The sequence below is a fragment of the Accipiter gentilis genome, chromosome 18 (assembly GCF_929443795.1).
Source record: "Accipiter gentilis chromosome 18, bAccGen1.1, whole genome shotgun sequence".
NCBI lineage: Eukaryota > Metazoa > Chordata > Aves > Accipitriformes > Accipitridae > Astur > Astur gentilis.
In genome coordinates this window covers 11,137,855-11,161,886 of record NC_064897.1, presented here as the reverse complement: position 1 = coordinate 11,161,886, position 24,032 = coordinate 11,137,855, and the positions used below count along the sequence as shown (strand labels likewise).

At 39.7% G+C, this 24,032-nt stretch overlaps 1 protein-coding gene across 12 annotated transcripts in view; it reads left to right on the top strand.

Annotated features, from left to right (window-relative positions):
* Positions 1 to 24,032, top strand: part of SOX5 (SRY-box transcription factor 5) — a 648,311-nt gene that overhangs the window by 555,934 nt on the left and 68,345 nt on the right. For all 12 annotated transcript variants that reach the window (XM_049822486.1, XM_049822487.1, XM_049822492.1 and 9 more), the window contains one exon: positions 4,703 to 4,788. In XM_049822486.1, the coding sequence (XP_049678443.1) occupies positions 4,703 to 4,788 (86 nt within the window). The remainder of the gene's footprint in view (positions 1 to 4,702; positions 4,789 to 24,032) is intronic.

Sequence of the window (24,032 nt, the reverse complement as noted above, 5' to 3'; positions counted from 1 at the left end):
AGGAGAATAAATGAGATGACTGACAGAAAAAGGAATACAAAAAATATCTTAGGAGTTGAGGTGAATTGTGCAACACACATAATGTTAGCTCCTATGCTTTATTTTCTCTTTTAAAAAAATTCTAAATGTTTTTTAACTTACTAAACTCCTTTGATAAAATTTTCCAAAACATACAAATAGTTTAAGAGCCAGTGTTGTATTTCCACAAGTATACAAGCATTTAATATCCATGACCTCGGTAGCTAGTCAGTTGGAAATCAAATTCCTAAGCACAGAGTTGTTTTTTTGTGTTTTGGGACAGGATGTCCACTTGGCTCTGTACCACAACTTACTTTCGCAGAAGAGTGTTCTCAGTGGAGGATGATAGGGAGAGTTCATAGAAAGAGTGGTTTAAAAGTGAAGGTACTTCATGAAAAATCCTCTTGTAAGCAGATCTTGGAAGATTATTTTGGGCAAGGATAAAGGTGTGATTCGAAATTGAAAGAAGTTGCAGCGCATAAATTATCAGGAAAGAGGTTCTGGGTATGTTTGTGGAAGACGGACCAAAAGAAGCATAGAGAAATAAAGAATTGGCACGGAATTGAGGGTTCAGCCTTGCCTTCTTTCTTCCCTGAGCCACTGGCGTTCTCCTTTGCTCACAGTGTGCACCAGCACCTCTAATGTACCCCGTGAGCTCCCTCAGGCTGACATATCCCATTCACTTCTTTAGGTGCTGTATCACCAGTACATACGTCCTTCTGTGCTCTTTTCATGTAGTCAGTCTTGAATAATTCTGTTCTTCAAAGTGATGTCACCAAGTAGCTGGGAAATAATTATATATTAGAGAAGAATATGTCAGCTAATGAAATAATTTTTACCTTGTTCTCACGATAAAAATCCCAGCCTGTGACCTGCTCCAGATTTTATCGTACAGTGTACTAAAGAAAAGCAACAACAACAGAACTTCTCTCTGATGCTTTGTTTATAAGAAAAGTCCACACATAATGAGAGACAGTTTGGAACATGAAAGGACTGCACAAAATGTTTCTTCTGGTAGCTGAAAGATGCAGGGAGGTACACTCCTGCCTGCATATGCATTAGTAGATTAATAGTGAACTTTGTAAATTGAAATGTAGCATGGTTGTTTGAGAATCTATTGGTGTTTTCAGTGATGCAAACTTGTGAATGGCTTGGGAAATACCTGTTTCTAATAGCTGTATATCTTGCCTCACGTTCCTGAAATGTTCCCAGAGCTTGGGTAAAAAAAATGTAGCGACTTTTTACATCTAAACCCAAGATATTTACTGAAGAAGTAATGAAAGAGTTAAGACGTGCATTTCCCAGACTTCAGAATTAACTAAAACTGCTCAGGCAAAACCTTCACTCCGATATGGGAATAAATTTAAGGACAGTAGAAAGATGTATCATGTTCTAGAGTAACAGCAAAGAATGAGCAGCTACATATTTCCTAGAGGAGACCTGAGGCCTTTGTTAGTATTTTGAGGGGCGTCAGTTGCTCCTGCACCGTGTGATACGAGTATGTAAGTGCTCGGCCTGGGAAAGGCACTGTCTGAAGAGTTGTCTCTGAGTTTTAATCTTGGCTCTCCCACTGGCCTGTTGAGTGACCCAGGGCATGGCACAGCATTTGAGCATATTCCTTTGCTCTTTTGTGGTTTGCCTCCTGCGGACGGTAAGCTCCTCCAGACAGAGGCGATCTTTTGCTAGACTTTTGTACCAGGGCAAACACCGTGGACCCACTAACCCTGATGGTGTCTCTGCTCGTTACTGTACCTTCCTCCAACTTCTTCGTTGCTACTGTGTCTGTACCGTGGGAGCAGTAATGTCGATATACAGTGTATGAGTAGCACCTGTGAAAGAGTCACAGCACGGGCAGGCTGTGCTTTTCTTCATAAAAAGAATTGCTAAACCCCTACATTAAGCACAAGATAGCAGAAGGTATTACCAAGGCATAATGATCCAAAGGTTCATGCTAGGTTACAGAAGCCTTTCGGTTTTGTTTGTTGGTTTTGTTTGTTAAAAATACTTTGGAGCCCTGGAAAAATGTAAAACCCTTTGAAGAATGAACTAACAAAAAACCAACCTGGTAGACAGGAGAGCCCAGCTCTGCACAGCTATAATTTGGTTTTAGGATGAATTTGAGCTTTTTCCTTAGAGTTCTGAAAAACAGTGTTAGCATGTACTGGTATAGTAGTTGCTTTCCAGCATCATGTCCTAAAGAGTCCCAGAGGCATTACCTACACCACCAGAGCCAGTGGTTGTGACCATGCCCCTGGCCGTGGGGTATGCATGTCCATGTCTTCTCTCGCAAGCATCTCCTTGATATATCTACCAAATGAACTGTAAAGGATAGGAATTACCACAACAGATGAGGGTAATGAGAATCTGCCTAGCTGCTTAGGAAGGTGAGAATAGTGGGATGTATTAATTAGCATGAGGTTGTGGGACGATGGCCTGAGGCTTATACATGTATGTGGAGAAGAGAGGAATGTGGGATAGTGCATGGAAGTTAATCTTCTAATAGGTACATTTTAATACAAATAATTCGTAACTAAAGATTTTAATGGGCTGCAAAAACAACATTCTAGTGAAAAACTTTTCCCTTGTTCTTTTCTTTGCAGTTGAGAAATTAATAATTTTATATTGTTTCATGGCTGGTTCTTGGAAAAAAAGTCCTCTTGTGGAGAAGAGTCTCTCAGAATGATACTGGGATTAGCCTTTGAGCTGCTAGTGGTGTGGAAGCAGCTAAACACCATTGACCCTGAGTCTTTGACCACAGTCTTTGTTCTTCGTGTCCTCAAATGTTTAAGGCCCACTGCTTGGATCACAAGATAACTCTGCAGAAAATTTCAAGTCAGAGAAATTTTTAATTCAGTCTGTGATATGAAATGGAAAGTGGATGCCTCAGTTAAAGCAAAGTAAAATTGGAAATTGTGAAACAATGGCATCCTCTGGGGAAAGAAACCCAAGCAAGTCAGGAAATCTGTTGCCCCTTGACGATAAATAACTAAATGGAGAAGTTGTGGCCTGGTGCTGGTGCAAATCCCCATTTGTGAATGGGGATGCCTGGCTGGACCTTTGGATTCCCATTGCTTGAGTGGCCAGCCTTGAAAGGCTGTGAGGCTTCAGTCAGCAAAGCATTATTCAAGATGTTCTTAAATATAAGCAGGCGTGCTTATTGAAGTTAAATATCAGTTAAGATGCTTTGCCAGCCCAGTTTTTTTTCTGGCCCTCCATTTCTAGAAGTTATGGTATTTAATTCTTAACAGGAGATCAAAATGCGTGAATGAAAAGATCTCTGTAAAGAAGGTTGCATTATAAAAGGGAAAAATAAACATTAGCAGTTTTCCTGAATGTGTATACACCAACACAGCTTCTTTCTAACATTTCAAAAACATGAGATAAATTTCTTTCCCTTTGTTTTCTGTTTCCTGTAACTTAGGCTTGATACCATTATGAACTTTAATAATAACTAATAATGATTGTACAGAACAGCCTGCATTGCCTTCTCAATTTATCTTTTTTCTTCCCAGTTCACTCAAAAAAGCACAATAAAGGAAGAAAACTTTTAATCTACCTCTCTAGTGAAATGTACAGGAACATTTAGGTAGATTTTCCTGATAAAGTGTTCTTCCCTTTCCATAGTCTCATTTCAAGTGGCTGTTTTAATGCTACAGAAATCATGCACGCTACCAGAACGTAGGGACATACAGAAATGCCCTGGTGATCCTTATTTGAGTGGAAAGTGCTTAAACATTTTATCATTTGGAGAAGCAATATAATGTGTGTAACTTTTTTTTGTTTTTAACCACTTTTCTTAATAGTTTTGTTGATGGGCTAGTACGAAGTTTATTTTAACAAATCAGGTATGTAGGGAGTGACCAAAAGTGAGCACTCCATAACATTAAAACATGCCTGTCTCCATCTTGATTTTTGCCATCTCAGGTAATTTTCCTTTATAAATGCCTGCAACTTTTTCTTAAACCTTTACTGGGTCCCTTTATCTCATGCAGCACAATGCAGTTCTTACTAAAACTAAAGTAGTTTTCCCTCAGAAGAAAAATTGAATCACAAGTCATGAAGTGGAGTTGGCGCAGGGATTTTGGAGGCTTGTGTCTGATTCACTTAACCTCACATGCTTTTTCCTGCTGTAGGATCAAACTCTGAAACTAAAGCAAGATTTTTTTTATTTTTCCCCTCACCTAAAAGAAAACACAGTAGTCAAGGGAGTGCCATTTCTGATCTGTGTGAGGCTCAGTTTACTAACAGGGAGCAGAATTTGGTTAACTTCATATTCTGGACAAGCTTGTAAATTTGTCCCCTTCTAACACTGTGATCTTATCAAGGTTGTACTGTTTTCCTTTTCTTCTCCTCCACCCCCATCTTCTTTCTTTCCTTTTTTTTTTTTTTTTTTTTTTTTGAAGTGCAGCCTTCTGATCAATGTGCACTTTTTTTTTCCATTTCCCTAAATACATCATGAAAAAGGATGAGGTTTCCGCCTTAATTGCTTGTGCCTTTTATTCACATTCCTCTCTCAGCCAGAATTGTGAAAAGAGTGTTAGTAAAAGGCTGCACAATAGAGCTTTTCATTAGGCCTCAACAAGGCACACAAAAGAAGGCTTTTGGAAAGAGTGAATGCAGGACTTTAATTTGCAGGTGGAGAGTAGATAAAAGGTGCTGACGCCTCTATTATTCTCTTACTTAGGTGACCCTTACCCTGTTCAGCTGATCCCAACTACCATGGCAGCTGCTGCCGCAGCAACACCAGGCTTAGGCCCACTCCAACTGCAGGTAAGTCCGAAAACAATGCAGAAGAGGCAAAGGTTAAGTAAATACAAAAACCAGTTTTCTCTTCCATTTGAACACAATGCAATTAACAGGGGGTTTGGTCTGTTCTCTTGGCATAAAGTTTGCATCTGAAGCAAAATAATAGTCAAATCACATACATTTTTCTTTTACCTCGAGAGAGCTTCTTGTTACATTTTTGTGTCTTTATTGTCAAGTTAACTACTTTTAGGTTTGTACTTCAGATTTCTGCAGAGCAGTATGTTTGCTTGTCTTTTCCATTAGACAGTTCTGATGCAGGCTGTAGAGGCTGGCTAGGTGTAAACCAGCAAAAGGAAGCGCATTGCCGGGCAGCAAAGCTCTGTCCTGACAAGCACTTTTAAACTGCTTAAAAGTCGCTTAACGTGATTATGTCCTTCTAGGCTGTAAGCTCTTCAGAGCAATGATTGGCCCCTCCCACAGTGTTTTATGGTACCCAGCACTTTTTAGGCACTGCTGTAGTGCAGATAGTTAGCGTTTATACTATTTTAACATAGTAAATTAGAAAACAGGTGGAAAGATACTAAAGAATTTTATTTTTTTTGAGCTATGTGAAAGAGTTGGCCTGGTAGCCAGATGTGTCTGATTCAAAACTCCCAATATCATTCTAAATTTAGGAGGTATTAGGGTGTCCATGGGTCTTAATGATAGCAGTGCAGGTGTTCCTCAGGTATTCCTGATCCCCGCAACCCTTGTCCAGTCATTGGAATTAAGCAAATGTGATGTCCATCTCCGCAGTTTGAATTTTGTTACCTGCCACGTATGCTTTGCTGGTAGGATGAAGCCAGGTCAAATTTGGAACTAAAATGAAATCAAGATCCAAATTATCTCTAGTTCTGCAAAAACTGGATTGACACTCTTTTGTAGAAACAAAAAACCCTCCCATACTCTCCATTGCTAATTTGCCTCCACGCTCATTATTATTTGCCAAGTCACATGGAACAGCAGAGCTTTATACCTGCTTGGAAAAGCTCAGCATTTATAAACAGTACGTGTAAAATGCATTCTCAAACTCGGTTTGGCCAGCATCAGTATGAAGTAGACTCTCTGCAACATCAGATATTTCAGTTGTTTGGCCAGCATTTGAGAGCGTGGGACATAGTTCTGGGGAAGATTTTTTTTAATTTTTTTTTTATTTTAACACAGCCAGCGGAAGTTAGCTGAGTTTCACAGAAATAGCTGCCAGTGTGTAAGCTGACACATTCCATGCACCGCAGAGGTTAATACATTCATTCCTATTGTGCCTTCGTATGAAAAGCTACACTGTCTGTGTGTTAGTTTCTGATTCTGTGAGTTACAAATACTGTAGGCGGCTTAAGAATCATGGGAGCCATAAAAGTCATCCCTCTGAAATGAATTTTGAGGAGTAACGTCAGTATTGATAAAGTGTTTATAATAGCCCAACACATATGAACACACATATGGAAGAAGTAGGGGGGGGGAGGGAGGACAAACAAAAATTGAGCTAGTTAGCAATGAGAAAATAGAGGTCTGAGTCTAATTCTACTTGTTTTTGCGGTCCTTCAAGCTAGTGCTAAAATAATGCATCAGTGCTCCAGTAAGTTGGGAGGATCGTTTACTTTCATTTCAGGACCAGCTTTGGGCTGTATCTCTGCATGTGGTGGGCTGAAGTATTCTGATTAAAATACAATTTATCCCAGTGACAGTTTCCTTATAAAAAGGTGGACTTTGTGCAAATGTGACTGACTTCATAAATATCTTAAGATGAGTTTAGGTTGTGGAAAATTTGAAAACCTCAAAGGCCTCTTGTTTCTGTGCAAAGGAGAACATTAAAATGCAAGTATTGACCAAGTTCACCTATGTTGTTTTGCTACACATTATTTAGTCTGGAATTAAAGGGAGAGTTTGGCAGCCAGTCGGTGGGAGAGGTTGAAATTACTAGCTCTGTAGACTCCTTCAAATATTCCAGACTTGATCTCTAAGGGTGTGTATATGCTGGAAGAAATTTAAAGTTGTCTTTCTTCACATCTTAATGGTGATTTTTAGCTATCAGTGCAACCTGTTGAATAGAAATTGGACACGCCTCTTAATTTCTGGTGCCATTTGAAAGAGTCAGGTACACTAGATGTGCTTTGAGAAAGGTTTTATGATACAGTACTCAGAATGGACTCTCACCCATGCTAGCATGAGTGGAGCTGAATCTAGTGTAGCTGCTAGCCTAGAAGGATTGTGTCTTCCAAACTCTGTTCAAATACAGTTTAGCTCAGTGATGACTGTTTCTTCAGTCAGGAAGAAACTTTTATGATGTTTGTCATGAAGAACTGGTCCAAAACCACCTTTAAATGGCATGAGTGAATGTGCAGCCATTACAGTCTCTTGCAAGGAGGAACCCTTCTTATTTGAGACATTACATGTAACCATAGTGTTCCCTGCAAACCCTCTGTCATCTGGTCATCAGACAGCAGAAGGTCAGAAAAGTACAATGTTCCTTCTTGTCTTCTTTTTCTATCCTCCCTATCACTCATCTTTCAGGCTTTGTATACTAAAAGCAGTAGTTTTCAGGGGAGATCAAAGAACCTGACACAATGCTCAGTTTGTTGCTCCCAGCAGAATTTGGTACACAATGTTATCTTGGTGAAGACAAAGCCAAGGAATTTTTCTTGTTTGTTTATATAGCGATAAACATTTATTTGTTATTTCATTAGAGAATTTTAAGTCAGGCATGGCTTTAGTAGTGTACTGTGAGATCAACAGGAAGTACTTTTTTATCCCTGGTTGTCAAAATTGAATTTTCATTTTGTAAATGAAGTCCACGCTGTATTTATTACAGCTAACACCTGATTGTTTTCCTGTGGCAAAGATACTCTTTGTCAGTGAAAATGTAATCTCCCATTTTGAAATGCCCTGTTGATTCCCACTGACGGGTTCGTAATCTGAAGCCCTCCGTTGCTCTCCCTGCCTTTGAGTCCCCACTGGGGTATACAGATTCTGTCATCCGATATCTGCCACAATTAGCCATACGTGATTGCCTTTATTTCCAGTATCCACAGAGAGACTAATGACTCAATAAGAATGGAAACTAAAACTCACATTGTTAGATGTTGCAAAAGGAGTAGATGGATGGGGCCATGTTGGAGAATCTGGAATTAACACCGTGCATGCTTGAACCTGTCCTCTGATAAAGAGCTGTCTATCTGCCCTGCATATTCACTCATACCCACATTTAATGACATAAATGCCATTTGAAAAAAGGTTTTTAGCTCTCTAATGTTAATGGGGAGATTCAGTCCCAAACATTGTGTGAAGTGTCATTTTAAAATACACCCTCATTGCAGTAAAGTCCCTCTTGGTTAGCACATGAGTTTCTTATGTTGGTTTTTCCCCCTATAAATTTCATATGGTCTTGTTCTTCAACAGTGATGCAGCATAGTGATCCTGTTTCAGAGGAATGGGAACAAAACTGAGCTTAGCCTTGCCACTGTGTTTTACTGAATAAGGCTAATGAATCGAAAGTACTGCTGTACGCATTATATGGACATGATGTTTTCCTATATGGTTCAGCCCATGAGGGATTTAAATTCCTCTGTCTTGAAGATCAGCATTCAAAGCTGTAAGCACAGATATCGTGTAACAAGTTTTACACAAAGTAAACTGAAGTGATTATTCTAATACTGGTCATCTGGAGCATACGTAGTATGAAATAGATGTTTCTGAGCAAATTCAGTATAAAATTACATCTGGCGGTTTCTTTTCTGCGGAAAAAATAATTCCTGAGTTCTTTCTGAGCAGTAGGAAACAAAGGACCCGATCACCCCATCTGAAAATTGAGAGGAATCTGCACCACTGGGAGTGCGAATGGTTCAGATTTCCCAGATTGTTTGTTTGATAACCAAATAGTGACAACGACTGATTAATTGGCAGTAATACAAATGCTGTGTATACCCATAACTATACTGAAAGATAACGCTGGATGTATAATGACAGCTGACCGTGTAGTTACTATATGGACATTTTGTGTCCTGTCAAAACAGTATAGTAGTCTGATGCAATACAGACTTCCTGCAAACATCTGCTCTTGGAAAAACACCCCAGAAAGTTTTGAGTGCCCACAGTCAAACTTTCTTCCTTCTTCATCTTAGCATGAAGCTGGATGTCATGATTAGTGGTGGTTGTGTTCAACGTTATGACCAAACCTGTCACTATACAGATCAAGAGAACCTCATCTCAGCATATGAGTGTGAAAGCATTTCAGCTGGGTCTCTGTTCTGGAGACCAGCCATTTGAAGAATCCTGTTTGATTGTCTTTGGCTATTTGTATAAAAACAATGAGCAGATTTACACCTCAAACATATCTGGAAAAATAATTTGACCAACTTTTTTTACTCTGCACTTTCTTTGTTAAGTACTTGGGTCAATTTTTTTTTCTTACTACAAACCTGTTCTTTTCAGTGGTGTGGGAAGATGCGTAACAAGGACTGATTTTCAGTGGAATTTATCATACACAGTCTGGACCACATTTTCAGAAGAATTTGGGCCACATGCAGGCACTGACATAAGTGGCTAGATTTTGAGAAAAGTTAAACCCATTTGGAGTTTAAGTGCTTCTCAGAGTTGTTCATCTTGCTATTATCTAGGTGTCTGACTCATTAGAATTTTTCCTTCGGAAAACCTTGCTTCTAGATACCTTAAAGGTCACATAATCATCTGTGGTCTCCATGTTTGTTTTACTTGAAGGAAACAGAAAGCATAGAGCTATTTAACAAGTATACAATGACTGATCAGAAGATGGACTGTTCCAATGATCATATGAGTATTACATAAAATATCTGTTGCCCATGAAACAAAAAGCATGAGGACTGCCTGCTCAGTCAGATACCATTTTTTTTTCTTGCCTACTAGCTTCCTTTTGGCTTCTGCACCATTGCAGCGATGAGCTACATCTCTCCACTTGCCAGTTCAGGTTATTTCACTGAAGCATCTCCTTAAGTTTCATTTGTTCAAGTGTTGCTGATGATAGAACTTCACCTCTCTTAAAGAGATGGCACTGCATTTTCATGCATTAATTATCAAGCACTTTTTTTTTTTTTTTTTTTTTTGGCATATCTCTTTCTGATTTCTTACTATAATCTGTAGACATAACCAGTTTTGACCAGATTAAGCAGTTGGCCTTCCAGTGTTATAATGCCTCAAATCTGTGAAAGAAGACCCTGAAAAAATCTGTACGAACACTGTAGTGGTACATCTGAATACTGAAAGCTTTATTCTTTCCTTGTATTGGGGAGCCAACTTGCCAGAGCTGCAAAGGCATATGAATTATTTCTGATTGAGAAGAAAAGTCTGATGCCCCATTATTGTCTCTACGGAATGTAGCCAAGAGATGGCAATACTTTATCCATTATTCATTTACTCTGTAATTTACATTCATGACCTCTTTGGGATATTACTATAACCAGTTCTTTGCCTACAAGAAGGTAAACCATTTCTTAGCAGTGCAAGGTTATTCCTTCTATTTGCTGGGCAGTCTCTACCTTTAAATACAATCTAAGCTGTTTCAACAGTGAGAGTCAGTATCCTTTCACTGTTTGCTTTTCTACTTTACCTGTTCTCATTAATAGGACTCTGACTTAATTTGTAGGGAATGAATCATTAATGCGCAGTTTAATTACAGTATTATAATACTCATACAAGCCACTTAAGCATAAAAAAAGTAGAATTAGTTTTTCACTGTGAGCGCACACATCTGGGGAAAAAACCAGCAAAGTACATGAAAAGCGACATTTCATATTAGCATAACCAAAAGATGGCAGTTGTCCATCTGCCATTAGCTCAGTGTATTCCTATGCTGTTTCTGATGGCCATCACAAATAATCATAATAATAGGAGTAATAAAACAACATAATATGTATACATTTTTTGTTGGATGCCCTTTTAAATAGTTTTAAAAATTGCTACATTCATGCAGTTTCTATATTCCCTACTTCTGTCCACTACTTGTTTCTGGCTTTGTAAGTGAATGTGTTGGCCACTAGATATTCACCACCTGTTCTGCAAATGAGTAGCCAAGATGGCCATTTTTATAAGAGATCACTGAAGACCAAGGTCCAGTTCTTCAACTAGAAAAATGGGACATAGTACTCTTCATGGAACTGAAGCTACAGCCATCTAAACAGGGTGAAGATCTCTCTGTGGGCGTGGGGTACATTGTCTTCAAAAGTTTGAGCTTTCTAAGATTTCTTATTTATTATGAAGTCTTGATGATTTGAAAATATTCATTAAACTGTCTAAGTAAGGTGTTGAGTGAGGGGCTGTTGAGTGCCAGGAGCATTTCTGAGCAATCCCTGTTTTTAAACGGAAAAGGTTCTTCCCAGTTAACTCAAAAGCAAGCCTCACAACACCAGGATGCAACTAGTCCTCACTTTCTGGATGCCTGCTGAGAGCTAGAGATTGTGATAGATTGTGTAAAAGCATGAACCACCAAACATATCAGTTCAAATAAATCTTGTTCATGGTGCGTAAATGTGCTTTGTAGTTGGTGTCTAAATAGCCCATACTTGCCTTTGATATAATCTTATACAATGTTATGGGTAAACACAATATATTGTATCAAAGTAGATTTGAATGAAAAGCTTGATCGCATCATTTTATTGGAATCCAATCAATTTACAGAAGACAATCATTATGACAGACTATATATAAACGCTTTGTATTTTATTGAACACTGTGAGTGTCTGAACATACAGTGGACATTTACAGGCAGTAAATACACATGGTAAAACAATATCATGGCTACTCTGTGGGTTGTCAAATTATAACTCCCTCCCCAGCCCTCCAGGGGAAAGAATTAGCAGTGGTAGCATATTCATTTTATCTAGATTAACAGTCCTTTCTGCATAACTTTCAGATTCCATCCATATCTATGAAAAATGAAAAAGACTGAAAAATGACCAGCCTATCTTCCTTCCAGTTGTAACTCAGGCCTGCTGTTTGCTAGCAGACCTCTGTCTGCATGAGTGAGTTTTCTTGTAGGTTAAAGAGACTGAATTCCCTCTTCCCCCTCCCTCCGACCCTGAGCCTGCAGGGCAGACAGACAGAAGCACACATATGATTAATACAGCACAGCTGCAGTAGTGACTCATTTGCATATGTATTAATAGAGGCAAAAACAACAATTCAATTACATACAGAGACATTCTGCATACTAAAGAACATATGCAAATAGCCTGGAAAAAGTGCAGCCAGCATTTTCTCTGACTTTCCTGAGCCCATATGGGCTAGCATCAGAGCCTAGCAGTTTTCAAGAAATCCCCTTTAGGAAGAACCTGTTACAAGATGCTTATACAGCTATTACTCCTCCTCCCCCCACCCCCTGGGTTCCCAGAAGGCGTTTGACATTTGGACAATGGAAATAGCACAAGCAGTGTCTTTTCCATGTTACTTCCTATTTGCCTGCCTTCAGCTTCATATTGTTGTCTCTTTACATATAAGCCCCAGCGTGAAGAAACCCAGTCCTTCGCCTTATCTTCCATATGCGTGCATTTATTCTGTTTTTCTTTCGCCTCATCTGTTGTGTTGTTTCCATTTTCCTTTGTATTTCTCTGTCTCAAGCTTTCTCTTACCTTCTTGACTTCTGTGAATTACCAAAAGATGACCATTTCTGTGCCTTTTTCTTGTAGTGACCTTAAATATCTCATAATAGTATAATTCAGTGATTTTCTGCTAGGGGGCCATTAATACTTTTAATGGGTCTGAAAGGTGTCTCAGAAAAGTTAACCTGTTGTAGATAGGCTTTTATATCATGATACATTAGTCTTTGTCTCTACTAAGAAGGTTGTGGAGTTCTCAAAGCAAAAAGGTTGAAAATCACAGGTATTAAATAGTTCATACTACAGGTGATGCGGATCTTCATAACTGGTACGGAATCTGATTCTAGTAGTAGAAACAGATGTTCTCTAAATCTCATGGGAATTTTATGGGCAATAGTTCTGAGCATCTTTCAAAAGCAGGTTGAAAGTATTCCAGCCCTGGAACTTAGGCTATAGGAAGGCTTACTTAAGCTATAAATAATTTCTTTAGCTATAAGTTATTCCTTATGTTAGTATGTGTTCTAACTAAACCACCGAGTATACTAGATGTATGTACTTGGTATACTTCTTCACACGGGCCATTCACACACTGTGATACGCAACAAAATATTAGGCTGTGATCCATACCCAGTACACCAAATTCTGGAAGAGTGTGACATTTGACATTATCCTTTACGGACTAGACAAATAGAGCTCTATTTCAACTTGAAAAGAGATAACAAGTCACTAAAAACTTTTGGAAACCTGACAAAGCCATTAAGATGCCCAACTGTCTTGTTTGGGTGGCAACCCTCTGTGTTTCAAGCAGTCTGAATTACTGGCCATTTGTTTGAAACATCTCTGCGGTGTGAGCAGGGAAAAATAGGTCATGCAAGAAAGAGTGTGTAACTGTCTGGCAAGCATACTTGCGAGGTCAGGTCATCCTTAATTTCTTTTCTCTCGCAAAAATGTTACACTTCTTTCTTTTTGGGGTTAGCCTGACAGACGGAAGCAGATTACTCCTTGATTATTTATAAGGCATTAATTTTAGATGAATATTGCTGAAGTAACTGACATCATAAGTAGTTTTAGCAGCCAGCAGAAGAGCCTGTTTGCAGATTGGAATATGACAGTCTTCACTTACACAGCGTCCTGTCTAGGAGAAAGTCTGAAGCGTATAAAAGAAGAGCAGACTCGAGGAGTGGAGGCATATATGTCAGCTAACACTTTGTTTATTCTTCCGTGCGATATAACTGGGACTTGATGGTTAGAATGGTGGTGTCAACGTTATGAGTTCAGCCAGCTGCGGGACAAAACCCGTGTCAAAATAGCAGCAGTGGCAACACCTGTCTGCCAGAGTCTTAAACCGGGGGGGGGGGGGGACCAAACATCTGAGAATTGTCTTATACTTCCCCGAAGTAGCTTCTGTTCAGAAAGAAGTAAATAGCCGCCTTCCTACATACACCTTGAGATAACCAAAACGACGCCTCCCTCCCTCCATTGGCCACACAGCAAACCTGTGAAGTGTTTGTGTTTCACAGAATGCGGTGTTTCATGGCTTGCATTCGTTTGGAATTAATTCTCCCTGGAAAAGTCTGGATGAAAAATCTGGTAACAAAACCAAAAAAACATTTTTTTATTTTATTTTTTTTTCCTACTTTTTGCTCTTTGTGCATTCCAGACACTGGGTTTTGAAATAGTTGGCTTATGCTACTGGTTTTCCTATTATGTTGTTTGCTCTTTTCAGAGGGATGTTGCTGAAAAGAAGATTATATAATCATGCAAATAAGATTGTATAATCCTGAGCAAATGGTCCATGGGGGGGGGGGGGGGGAACGGGAAACCACACTGAGTGGGGCTTGGCTGGCTGCGGGGGGACTCACTCGGAAACCATAAACTGAGGGCTGTGGGCCTCCTGTAAAACACGAAGCTGCAGTCAGACTAGTGAATTTTTCTGGATATTTTTGGAATTCATTGTCTTCGTGCTGAGCTCTGCCAATAGTGTATATTTACAGTGCCTCAGCAGAACATCGTGACAGACAAACACACAGGAAAACTGCAAATCACTAACACGCACACTCTTCAGAGCTTGCAGAACAATGCTACAAACAACAACAGTGAGAAAAGCTGACTTGCACAGAACTATTTACTGACACTCACTCTCTCCTTTAGGTCCACAAATCAAATTACTACATTTCATGCATCCCAAAAGTTAACACAAGAAAATCTCCCTTGAAATCTTGCTAGCTTTGATTGTACCTAGGTCATATGACATGGTTTGTTGTTAGATGCAGATTGGTCTAATATAGGAACGTGTAAGAATTTCAGTTTATGTGTTATTTCTTACTGCAGTCTTGTTTATGACCATTCTTTTTTCTCCAAAGTTTTAGGTCATTGCCAATTGACGGGGCAGAATGGGATAGAAATAAACAAACAGCATACTAAATGTGTACATGGGGAGAGTATCACTGGCCAGTAATATACATTGCATACGGCAAAAGCAGTGCAAGCCATTAAAAGTCCTTGTGCTCTTATTCTCATCCTGTCTTTCTTATGTCTGATTCCTTGCCACAGTTATCTGTTACCAGCTGGGATATTTGAGCACCCTTTATGAATGGAGGCTAATATTAGGCACAGTTTGAAACTGTGAAATACGTAGTTACTGTAGATGTAAGTATTAGACAACAAACTTACTGAGGTCAGGATGCTTGTTCTGTTTGTTTTCTTTCCAAAGTCATCAGTTGAACTTGGCTCTATCGAAGATACCGTAGTATCTGGGGATGTAACTTTCAGAGTGTCAAACTTAATTATTCTGTCAGGTGTAGATAGCATCAGCCTGTTCCTGAGGTTAAATTCAGAGTGCAATTATTTCCCCAATACCTAGGCTCAGTTTCCTCAAATTCTTTTTCTTCTTTCAGAGGTTCTTACCGTTTTCCACTCCAGTGGATTTTGTAAGATCAATCTGAACAAGAAAATTTGGAGGCAGCAGTACCTGTAGCTCCTAGTGGTCCTCAGGGCTAACTTCTAAGTTTGTAACCCACATGAGCTCTGCTGGTCTCTTGAGTTTGAGTCTAATTCCTAGACTAGCTTCTAAGTATCCCTTTCGCTCTGCATAATTACCTTATTTGTTTGCCGTTTTTACCAATGGTCTGCTTCTGTTCCTGTCCATTCATTAAACAGCTAAGGAGAGAAGTATTGCAGACTACTGGCTTTACATGCCTTAACTCCTTAGCCATAGAGACTGGTCACATCACAGATAACTTGCCCAACCAGAAATATACTGCAAATTTGTTAAGTCATCTATCTCAGAGACTGACAAACTATAGAATTGCAGAGAGCAGGGCTGTCAGCAAGCTACTGTGTGAATTGTCTTTCCCTAATGGACAAACATACAAACCAAACTAAAAAGCAAAATAAAAAGCACATATACAAGAAAGAAAAACGTACTTGAAAGTCAGTGTGTGTTTTTAAGCTGGAAGAAGCTTTGAAATCAGTATCCTATGATTATCAATACAACATGAAAGCAGTAAGAAAGTTTCAAATGCTCTCACGGTGGTAGAAACTGAGATTTTTAAAAGCATTTTCCAGCTATATCTGCACCTCTGCGTCTTGCTGTTTAGAGTGATTGCTCTCCCTACTTAAAATCCGCACTACAGCAGAATCTTCTACCCATGTTGCGAGCCGTACTTGAGTTTAGTAACCACAGCTATGCCACATACTGCACCAGCAGCAGCTGACAGGGGCAGTCTGTTTGTGGCATGTTGAGGGAGTCGAATTGTCTTGGGGGACTGCTGCAGAGTGCCTTTTTTCAGCTCCTTCCTATAGGTAAGGTATCTGTCTCTCCCAGAGGGGCCTGGGGCTGGCGGTTTGCGTGCAAGGGAACGAGGTTGGTCCCTCAGAGACGTGGGGTGCTACGAGGGGTGGTACCCGCCCCCGCCTGGTGCGCGCAGGGGCCCGAGGAGCAGCATCCCGGTGTGCCCCCGCATGGGTGCTGTGCTGGGGAGGGCCGGCTGGCCCCCAGCACACCTGGGCAGCAAGGCCAGCCGCTCTCTGCCCTTCTGAAGGTGAAGTGTCTGCTCTGCAGGCTATACGCTTCGCTCCACGCTGGAGTGTGAAAATAGCACCTGGCAACAAAGCCTTTCCACTTTCTTTTCCGGATTTTTCTTTTCCCTTTCATGGCTCAAAACACTCTTTACAAATTACAACAGTGTATTCGCCGTTAATGCACCAAAACATTACAGCTTGTGATAGTGTTATTGAAGTGTTTGGGGCCATTTCCCATAGAATACAGCAGCGTACTTACTTCATTAAGGGAACCAAATGGATCTAGCTGACTTCGGCAAAAGAACATGACGGAAGTCCTATTTTATCGCCAATGTTGATTTTACCATCAAACTCTGGACTTCTGAAAATTAGAACATTCACAATAGAAACACTAATAGGTGTGCTACATTTTGTAGTAGGTTAAACTGTCCTTACACATCTCTGACTTTCTCCACAGTAGTTCTGCACTGGTATTTGTTCAATATTTCAGTGTTTACTTTACAAACTCAGGGCTTATTGACGTTTAGCGTAAGCAGTATGTCACATATGTATAGCTTACATTTAAATCACTGTCCCGCTGTGTCACCAATAACTGCCTTGGAATATAGTTCGGTTTAGGCCAATCAGTCCTACTCATCCCATTCCCATTATCATGGCAGCCTCGCTTCTTGCTGGTCTAATATACTGGTGGCAAAAGTAATTCGGATGGTATGTATCAATGTATGTTTGGATAAGATTTTTAAAGAGGCCTGAAGGGATTTGGGAGCCCAGAAATAATTAATTTCTTACGGTGGCTTTGAAAATAGGATATACAACATTCACACTTAATCCTTCCTCCTTTCCACAGCTGTTTTATTTTTCCTGTGATTAGTTTTGTGGAAAGGAAACGGTCATCAGAATTGTATCAGAATGTTTGATGGTGAGGTGGCGTTCATTCGGTAACTCAGTTTTCACTGGATACAGTGAAAGATGTGAGTGCTCAGCATTTCCTACCTCTAGTCCAAGCTGGCCATGCTCACATTTGTGTGGTAGCTTGCGTTTCAGTGTGTGGTGCTTGCTTTCCCTTTAAGTGGGAAAAAGAGAGAATGAGCATAATTTCCCAGCATTTCGTGTTGTGTACTAGGATGTCATATCCCATATACTCATGCATTAGAATTTAATTATTGCACAGGTGTGGGAGTAAGCAAATAGAATGCTGCCCCAAAAGCAGTGTTGGGTACCCTGATTTTTATTATACTGAGTGGGTGTGGGTAGATGAAGTTGTATACATGACCTGAGCTCAGACAGAAGAAGTTAGAGAAGAAGAGATTCTACAATGAGCCATGGCCTACCCAGTTAAAACTCAAAGTGTTATACTTAAATGTAAGCAATTTCTTAAGTCTGATTGATTTTTTTATTTTTTTTTTTTTTTTGCATTGGTTTATTCAGATAACTTCATTTCACTTCACATTAATTTCTGCTCTGAATCAGGTCTTTAATGGATGTCGGATAGGTAGATGCTTGAATGTCAAATGTTTCTTTCGTATCGGACTGGGTGGCATTACAGGTTTGATTTCACTAAAAGGTATTGTTCACGATCAAGTGTAGAAAGGAATGAATACTAAAAAAAAAATGAGGAAATGTTAGATTTAAAAAAAGCTGATTTGTCACTTTGCTCATTGACTATGAACTGAATAGACTTCTAACCCTTAAAATACTTTCTCCCCCCTTTTCCTTTTTATTGCCTGGAATCTTAAGAGCTTTATCATTTGCAGTCATAAAATGAAAATATACACCAAACCCTCAAAGGGCAAGTATGAAATTAAATTATATTTGGGCAGCTGTAACCTTTTAAAACGATCAGATTCCAGTTAATGTATTTCTTCCTGTTCCGAGTGCTGCCATGGTGTTTGATGGTGGGAAGCAGTCCAAAGGGCATTGGGAGATAATAAATTCACTGGAAATTTCACCCTGAGGCGAGCCTCGATACACCAAGGCTTCCATTTAGCGGGACTGACCTAAAAATCTTGTCACATCCAAAGGTCACTTAGGTTGGGGTTGGTGTGTCCCATCTATCTTTCCCTGGCGCAAAGAATGACAGCTGAGCTCATAAACAGCCATCGGAATATGGAAGGCAGGCAGGGGGGAGAGGGACAGAGGATAATACCGCTGACAACTTCTTAGATTTCCTCTAGGCCAATGAGAATAGATATCATCTTTGGGGTTGCTTGTTTCTGCTACTGCAGAAATGGCAATTCAATTTAAAGAGGTTACAGTTAACTGTGGAAGTCTAAAACAAGTCATTCCCCCCGCGACTCCAGATGCCATGTGGTCCTGCTAGTACGCATTATACTGTCCCTGAACACGTCATATTTGTTACCAGTCTTGTTAGTCAAAGCAATTTACAGTTTATACAATGCTTTACTTTCAAGGAGGGTCAAAAGTCTAAAAAGCTGTTAGTGATGACACTGATAGGTGTCATCTATAAGAACAGTGATTCTAAGGGAAACAATTTGGACAATGACACTAACTATAAGCAATACTGGAAGGTAAGATTTTTTCAGTCTTATGAGAAAATTTGTGATGTATGTCCTCTAGGACGTTACTTATCCTAAGCTCATTAAAATCAGTATAATCCTCCTGCACAGCAAATTGAAGCAAAAGGCCTTTCAGGATGACTGTTGTCTCCCAGTCATAGTTCTTACTTCTGCAAAGGCAAGCTCCAGTGGATCCTTCCTGTGCTTGCAGTATATTAAATACTGGGGATGGGGCTGAGAGTGGCATAATAGAAGTATACTTGAAGGACAAAGATCTAACTTACCATAATTGGTCTTACTTAATTGGGGATGAGCTGTGCGGCATATGTCCGTTGTATCCTAATGGTGTGAATCTCCTCAAAATTCCCTACGAGGAGGATGAGAGAGGCTGTCTGCCAGTCACTACTGGGACGCAGGCGGCAAAGATTCCCTGTTCTACATCCTATCTTGGTTGGAAAAAGAAATCGTAGTTGGTGGTCAGTGTCCTTCTGAAATGTGGTAACAACCCACTGTTGGAAGAAAAATGCCATGTATGGTATAAGCATTGGTCTGATTCGTTTTGGAACATTAATTGAAGATAAAATTTAAGAAGAAATGATTATATAAAATCAGTGTAACCTTGGACATATGCAAAAAACAATCTGAATGAAATAGCCATGTTCCAAAATTTACAAGATATTGAATAAGTTAGTTATCTATCTAACTCCTCCTGGGAATTTGCTGATGTTTCTCCATGAATTTTAGTAAATCAGACTCTTCTGAAGGGAACTGTAAGTTGTATGTTCCTTTGCTTGTTAAAACTAAATAGAGTATAACTGTTTTTTCAGAAGTACTTCACACATTCTTACAAACATACTATATTTGAGGCAAACACAGTAAAGAAGGGCAAGATTGGCCAGCTGTCAGTGTTTGTCTTCATTTTCCTTGGGTTCACACTCTACTCTATGTTAACATGTATGTTCTCTACACAAATCCAAAGTAATTTGCAGGCAACTGTGGGGGGAGTTACATGCCCTTTCCCACATGTTCTGTGCTGAAAATGTAGCTGTATGCCTTACCAGTTGTACAGCTTTGAGGAAGACAAAGTCACTTTCCATCTTACTTGTGCAGCAAGAAAAAAGGAAATGTGTATTTTTCATGAACTTCAGAGAGGACAGATACATTTCACTTTAAAAAATTAACCTGCAAACACAAAATTTAACAAATGACATAGACATGCTGAGCACAGACTAGCTAGTTTTTTTCCTGGTTTATACTCAGGACAGTGGGATGAGAGTCATCTTTAGCCATGGATGCCTAACGTGTATAATTCATCTGGCCTAAAGTTGCAGGTTTCGTTCTAGTTTTTATAAAGGGAGCTGAGGGTGATTAGCTCAGACCTAGTCAGGTGGATTCCCCACTTACCCCCACTTTGTCTCACGTTTCTACTGTGGTTCAGTTATCTTTTTCATTTGCCCAGCCAATTCCAGTTAATAAGCAAGTAACAGTGGACAATAAAGTCAAAGTATTTCTGTGATTGCTGGTGGGACATGGAGCGGCAAGGCCAACTTTGTATTTCTGTAGTGTTTGGAATTTGTGAAAGACACCGAGCTGGAGTCAGTACCACCAAATATGTGTAGTTTCCCTGTGTCATCTGAGTTTTCCATCCTTGGGAAGAGGTGATGCCCATTGTGCTAGTCAGTGCATTGCTCCCCTACGTTTTTATAGCCATTTTCATTCCATTTCATGCCAGATGACTTCAGACAATTGACAGTGATCCTGAAGTATGTTAATGTTGTTAAACACGTGATGGAAAGATAGATGGTGAGAATAAGGATAGTATTTAATGCCTGGGATATTGTGAAGTGCTTTTATGTTACCTTAGATGCTCCTTTTATTGTGGTGAATACGATCACTTTGACCAAAAGCCTGTATTATGCCGTGATATTAACTGGAGAAGTTGAGAGATATTTTACAGTTGCTGACTTTGGCAAAAACAAGATGTGTCCCTGCGTAATGGAGGACTGTACTGTTTCTTGCATTATTCATGCTTCCCACGCTGGAGTCACAAACATTGGGTAATGTTAATACTTGTCATGGAAAAATTTAATTGGCAGAAATGTTTAATATATTAGCGATAGATGGGAGGGCCCACAAGAGACCCTCCCTGTTCTGGACTGAAATGTGAGATGTAATTAGCGATAAAGAAAGGCACTGTATGGAGTGGATTGTTGCTATACGGAGAGAAGTGAGGAGGATCCCTGCTTGATGTTCCCAGTCTTTTCCGAAATGGAGATATATTTACCAGTTGCTAACTGAAGAAGCAATGAGTACTGTTCACCCTGCCACTGTAATGAACAGCCAGTCTTGGAGCAGCATAAAAAGGGTCAATCAAATAGGTCGTACATCATATGAGGAGGCAGATGTTAGAACATATTGTAATGGATTGCTGTGCAGTATGTGAAGATGGCTTGTGGAGCACAGGGATGGGAGGAGAGAAGCTATCAGCGATGTTTTCTGTCATGGTCACTGTAAATATCCAGGTTTTGAGGAAAACTTCTGAATGCAGGAAATCAAAGCGTTAGCATTCCTGCTATGTTAGACTTGTGGGTAGAATGACAGAGGTAGAAAAGGAATAGAAGCGTGAGTCCCTCTGTAATACTCCGTGTAATATGAATATGTCTAGGTATTATCTGTGCTCTGCCAAAGTCAGTGTTAGCCTTGGAACGTGTGAGTATTTTACCTGAAAAAAATTTACAGAGCTTCAGACTATATTAAACACAGAACTGTTAAAATAGCTTCTATTTTAGCAGTGCCCCTAATTCACACCCACTCAAACACCTCCTCGCTCGTTAACCCCATCATCAGACCCAAGTAACTCAAGTGAAATGAGATGGCATTAGGAATGAGGTAATGAACAAAGATTTCTGGATAATGTTATTACTTCATGATAGCAGCTCTTGTTAGTGTGACTATAGTTAAGAGCTTCTCGGTATTTCCATTGCAAACTCTTTGGTACTCCCACCCCTTCTGCTTTACAGACAACTACTCAGCCAGAAGCAATTTACAGTTTGATTTTACATCAATTTTGGCTGTTGTTTTGAATTGAAAAGAGTTTAGTGTTTTGGTACTGCTTTCTAAAACATAAAAATTGCCGTTTTTTTCCCCTCCTAATCCAAATTTCCAGATGAGCAATTTAAAATACGGATTAGCTCTTTTTATAACCCAGCCACGTTATTAACAATTGAAAAATGTCTCCTAAGCATGCACAGTAATTTCAGTATTTAATGTTTTTGGACAAGCAGATCCACCTTTATGTTATAAAAAATTCCATACTAAAAAATCAGTGTGAAGGCGACAATTTTCGAAAAGCACTGTTTTCACTCAGGAGTCTACAGTTTTTATGTCTTTCTTTAAAAATTTACTCAGTGCCTCAAAAAAAACGTGGAAATCAACTTTAATAAATGGTTATGGGTGGATCAGATATACCAATGGATTATAGAGCTTGTTACTAGTTAAGTAGTGTTAATACAGTGCATGTCACTGGTTGTAGAATATGTGGCTATGTAGAATCCTTTAAGAGATGAGTTAGAGGTTACAGCCCTGTTGCCAATGAATGGCATCCGTTTTGCCTGAAAAACAGGAGTTCAGAGAGATGTATTTCTGCATTCACCCTATCTAGACTTAAGAGCAAAATGCTGTAGAGTTAAAGGAGAGAGAAAACACTTCCATAGGGTAACCCAGGTAATCTGGGAGAGTCTGGGACTTAACAGCTTCCATCAGGATGGAAGGGTGGCAGTGGAGAAACAGGGAGAAGGTTGCATTTCCCTTCATCAGTTTGAACCTAAGAAGTAGAACGCTCACACTTGATACGGGAACGTGAGGCTCCAGCAGCTCTTCGTTATCCATGTGGATTGGTAAAACTAGAAGCAGCCATCATATTCCTCTTAGCTGAATGTAAAGTTCCACAGTTCATCATATAAGCTCTACTTGTGGTTCGGTGATGCATAGCATGTGAGGAACATAAAAGTTAAAGATGTAATTCCCTTTGACCTTCAATCATGTTATTGTGCCTACAGCTTCTTTAACCTCCAGTGCAGCATGTGCCAAAAGAGGCATACTGGCGTGAGTTTCAGGCTAGATTTAAGGCTTTTCATGCGTGGGCTGAAGTCTGACCATGCAGTGTCATTGGACCTTGGTGTTTGCGGTTTCATTGTAGTGAGAGTCAGAAACTGAATCCTGAGGGATTTCGGATGTTTTCAGAGACCACTTTTGGGGGAACAAAGTCTCTAAGAATTGAGAATTAAACTTCTGTATGTGTCCTAATGGAATATGCAAAGTGTCACTCTTCCCATTACATCAGTGTAAGCATGGAAATAATGAGATGAACCAGAAAACAGCTTCTTATGTTATTTCCTGAGAAGTTTGCCAAAGCTTCACAGAGGTTTCAGGCTCTGGAGTTTTATGGGCTCCATTGGAGGGGGAGTTTTACAGACGACACCCATTTTATTGTAAAATCAAAGAATAGAAAGATTGAACAGCTATTGAGTTGTTTCTACTACTTCATTTTGTTAAAGGGGGACTTTTATATAATGAAGGAAGCTCCAAAATAATGTAATTGAGTGCTTTTCTTCTCTCTCAGCTCTCCTCAGCAAGTTTGTTAACAAATAATGGTGCTCTTCTCCCCATACTCTAACATCTCCTCTTTGTAGCCTGTCATCTGCTAACCTTGAGCATCCCAGTTCAACAAACATGCATTTGGATTTTTAAGCATCTAAGTTACCCAACTTACAGGAATGAGGCTAGTTTGAAGTTAGGCACTTTTGTGAGTTTAAAGTGGGTAGGACTCACTGTTGAGAACATTAGGAGGAGCCTGACCAGAGCAAAACTCAGCTGGTTTCTGGTTTGGAACACAAATCAGATTTTCACTGATTCAGTAAGGCTCAAAATGTTCTAGATGAAAGTGGCACCAATTTCTATGTCCTTGGTTGGAATTACAGTTTCCCTACAGGTCTAATAAGTTTGATCGACCTTTTCTGCAAGCTTTGTCTTTAGTGATACCTAGCACAGAAACACTGTTTTAGAAGAAGAAGGGATTCCATGTGTGTTAAAGCCAAAGGAAGAGTACATGTGAGCTGGAGCCTTGCAC